The sequence below is a fragment of the Orycteropus afer genome, unplaced genomic scaffold, assembly GCF_000298275.1.
Source record: "Orycteropus afer afer isolate SDZICR_OR568_19922 unplaced genomic scaffold, OryAfe1.0 scaffold00034, whole genome shotgun sequence".
Classification (NCBI taxonomy): domain Eukaryota; kingdom Metazoa; phylum Chordata; class Mammalia; order Tubulidentata; family Orycteropodidae; genus Orycteropus; species Orycteropus afer.
The window spans coordinates 5,808,684-5,812,631 of record NW_006921621.1 but is presented as its reverse complement, the minus strand read 5'-3'; the positions used below and the strand labels follow the sequence as shown (position 1 = coordinate 5,812,631).

The following is a 3,948-nucleotide window of genomic DNA, read 5'->3' as shown; positions in this document are numbered from 1 at the left end:
GACACAGACTCTTCTAGCATTTCTAGGGAAATGTTTTTCTGCATTTTTGCTCTTCATTTGTTGACGTTACCCTGTGCCAGAGCTCTTTATCTACAGAACTAGATAAAACATTCTCCAATAAGTATTTTTATTTTTCTACATTTGTATTAGGAGCTCTGGTAGCATAGTGGCTAAGGCACTTGACTGCTAACCAGAAGACTGGCAGTTCAAACCCACCACACGCCTCAGAAGGAAGATGGGGCAATCTACTTCTGTAGTAATACTGCCTTGGAAACCCAAGGAGGGGTCGCTATGAGTCAGGTCCGACTCGAAGGCACATAGCAACAACAACAACATTTGTATTATTTTCTAGTATAGAAAAGTTTTTATATCTCCATTTTTTAATCTGTCATATAAACTTATAATCTACTTATATAACATATTATTTAATTAAAAAATCCTGCTTTAGGATTGGGGTTCAATTTGTAGCACACTTTCTGAATATGTGTTTATGGATGTATGTGCACACACACACACACACATACAATTATTTCCTTGACCTTAATTTCTTTCCATGTTTAATAACTTCAGTTTAATAAGTATCAATTTATTTCTCTTTTTCCTTAGCTAGTAAGAAATTTCTTCTTGACAGAGCTTCAATAGTACCCATTAATTCTTATTTGTAAGCATTTTTCTCATATTGTTTTCATGCTTTTATTGTTTAATAGTTCTACTCTCACTCCTATCCAACAACTTGGATTTTGTCTTGATTCTGTGTTTCTAGCAGTGAAACAATAACAAAGTAGGACTAAAATATGGGAGAGAAAGAGAAAAAAGTTCAGCTTATTCAACTCATTTTCTTTAATAGGCAATGTAAGAATACGTCCTCCCTATGAAGCACAATGGTGGATTTCAAAGGTGATCTTGAAGTGAATAGGCAAATTCAAGACAAGATTAAGATGAGTTGAATTGTTGTGCTAATGTTAGGAGCTCCTGGTGTCCTGTGGCTTGGTCAGTACCTAGGTCTTGATGTAGATTTTAACAAAAGTCAAGTTGAGATGTAAAAGCACTAAGTTGACTTAAAGATTGTAGATGGGAAACAGGAAGAGGGGACTGGGTCACCTACAAGTTGCTAAGGGCATCCACACCTGGGAGGACTTTACCTTCCAAAAGCTCTAGACTGGCACCTCCTCCAGTGCTCACATGGCTGACTTTATCTTCAGTGTTCCATTTGGCACAGCAAGTAGCGGTGTCTCCACCACCTATTATGGTGATGCAACCCTTGGAAGTGGCTTTCACAATTTCATCCATGAGGGCTTTAGTTCCCTGAGAAAAAGCACTCCATTCAAATACCCCCACAGGTCCATTCCACACAATTAGTTTGGCTTTGGATACAACTTCAGCAAACTTCTTGTTGCTCTCAGGACCACAGTCCAAACCCATCCACCCAGAAGGTATGCCAGCTGCTACAGTGGCTTGGCCAACTTTAGCATTCTCATCAAACTTGTCAGCTGTGACAAAATCAACAGGAAATGTAATTTTCACACCATTATTCTTGGCTTTGGATATGATGTCTGTGACAATCTTGGCTCCTTCTTCATCAAACAAGGAAGCACCAATCTCCATGTTGTTGAGTACCTTAAGAAAGGTGTAAGCCATTCCACCACCAATAATCATCTCATTGACCTTGTCCAGCATATTTTTAATGAGTTGGATCTTGTCTGCCACTTTGGCTCCCCCAAGTATGGCCAGAAATGGTCTCTCTGGGTTTTCTAAGGCTTTAGAAAAGTAATCCAGCTCCTTCTTCATCAGGAATCCAGATGCCTTCTGGGGTAGATTCACTCCCACCATGGAACTGTGAGCCCTGTGAGCAGTGCCAAAAGCATCATTGACATAGACGTCCCCCAATCTGGAAAGTGATGCTCGGAAAGCTTCTATCTTAACTGGCTCAGCCTTAATCTTCTGCCCAGAAGCATCTTGACCCTTCCCTTCTTCTTCCACATGAAAGCGCAGGTTCTCCAACAAGATGACTGAACCAGTAGCTGGGTTGGCACAGGCTTTTTCCACTTCGGAGCCTACACAGTCCTTCAGAAACAGAACATCCTTGCCTAGTAGAGATTTGAGCTCAGCAGCAACAGGCTCTAGAGAGTATTTGTCAGGCATGGGAACACCATCAGGCCGGCCTAGATGGCTCATAAGAACTACTGACTTGGCTCCACAATCTAGGCAGTACTTGATGCTTGGGATGGAAGCCTTGATTCTCTGGTTGTTTGTGATCTTGTTTTGCTTCATGGGAACGTTGAAGTCTACTCTCATGATTACTCTCTTCCCTTTAACATCCAGTTTGTCCAAAGTCATCTTATTAGAGAGAGACATCTTAAAAAACAAAGTTATAGGCTGACACCAGGATCAAGATGTTGAAAAACCCACTTTCCTGTTGTTAAGAGGCTGGGTCTGTGGCGATTTCTAACGTTTTTCCTCCTGTTCCGCCCCTTCCTTTTCTTCACTAAGTCTCCAGCACGGCAGCCATGATTGGATTGGCCAAAGAAATCATAGCTCTATTATTATTGGTCAGTGGTACCGTCATTCAGTGTTTGGCTTTGTTTATTGGTTCAGATTAACACTGTCTTGAGCAGAGAGTAACCTAGAGGAGCAGTTAGTTTCTGGTTTGGGATGCCATGAGAGTGGGGCCGGTGAAGAAACCCTGCGGAGGGTTGGCCAAAGAAGAAACTCTCAGTGATATTTAAAAAGAAAAACAACCATGTCCCCACTCATATTAAGTCTTTATTATTTGAAGTATAAAAATCTTTATGGTACCAAATAAGGGGAGAATTTTAAATAATATGTCTATGAAACCTTGTTTATTCAAGGCAATTTATAGTAAGCTTCTGTTTGTCCCCATCTTGAAAAATATTTGTTAAGGACTTAACTTACTTTAAATAAATTTAGGGTAGGATGGGAATGATGTTACGTTTTAAACATCTTGCTTGTTCCATTCTCAGACTGCCGTGAAAGACTGATTGTAAGTTTCTGCAATTTTCTCTAAGATAATAGTAGACAGAATGGGTAAAAAGCATTGAAGGCGGTGAGGACTTACATCTTCCAGGCTATAAAGTTATGGTCAGTCTTCTTAACTTCTCTCTTCCCTATTCTCTCTCTCTCTCTTTTTGCTACCTATGTAACTTAAAAATTGAGTTGAAAATTGTCATGATTTTCATGAGGATGAATAATAAAATGTCAATTTGAATTGAAATGCGTGAGAGATTTTATTTTTGGAGAAAGTAAATTTTATTTTTGGTTGTAACTGGCCTTGCCAATTAGTTTATTTGGCAGTTGCTGTCCGTTGAATAAGCTAAATACATAGTAAAGACTCTAGCAAAAATGTATTTGAGGTGTGAAATAAAATAATGACACTTCTCTAAAATTTATTTTCCTGGTAAAGATGGAAGAGATTAATATGTTTTTATTTTCCTAACTCTTTTTTTTAAATATTTTATATTAAATAAGTAAAAAGGTGAGAATTATAGAACTTGTTTTTTTGTGTTTTGAGAAAAATATTTTTATATTATAAAATATTTCATAATTTATAAATTTTATATTTACTACTTAAATTACTTTATATCATAACATTTATGCTACTTTAATCAATTGTTTACTAAAATAATTATAAAACTCAATCTACAAAAATAATTTTAACAATTAAATCTTCATGGTTATGGGAAAGAACAAAGACTTCAAAATTTCACTGTATACATATTTTTGCAGCAATGAAGTGTGGTACAGTGATAAAATATTTTTAAGCACAAAATTCTATTGAAGTAGAATAAGATTATGTAGTGAAGGGGAATAGACCTACCACTTCATTTAGTAAAAGGAACATTGTCTAATATCTATTAAACAAAAGTTCTTGTGTGAGTAGCATATGTTTTACTAGATGTTTATGTGTAGGAAAACACCATGATATTTAAA

General features: G+C 37.1%; 1 protein-coding gene across 1 annotated transcript; it reads right to left on the bottom strand.

Annotated features, from left to right (window-relative positions):
• Positions 1-1,101: 1,101 nt before the first annotated feature.
• PGK2 (phosphoglycerate kinase 2) lies at positions 1,102-2,355 on the bottom strand. The gene has a single exon (XM_007936155.2). The coding sequence runs from the start codon at positions 2,353-2,355 to the stop codon at positions 1,102-1,104; it is 1,254 nt and encodes a 417-aa protein (XP_007934346.1).
• Positions 2,356-3,948: the final 1,593 nt, after the last annotated feature.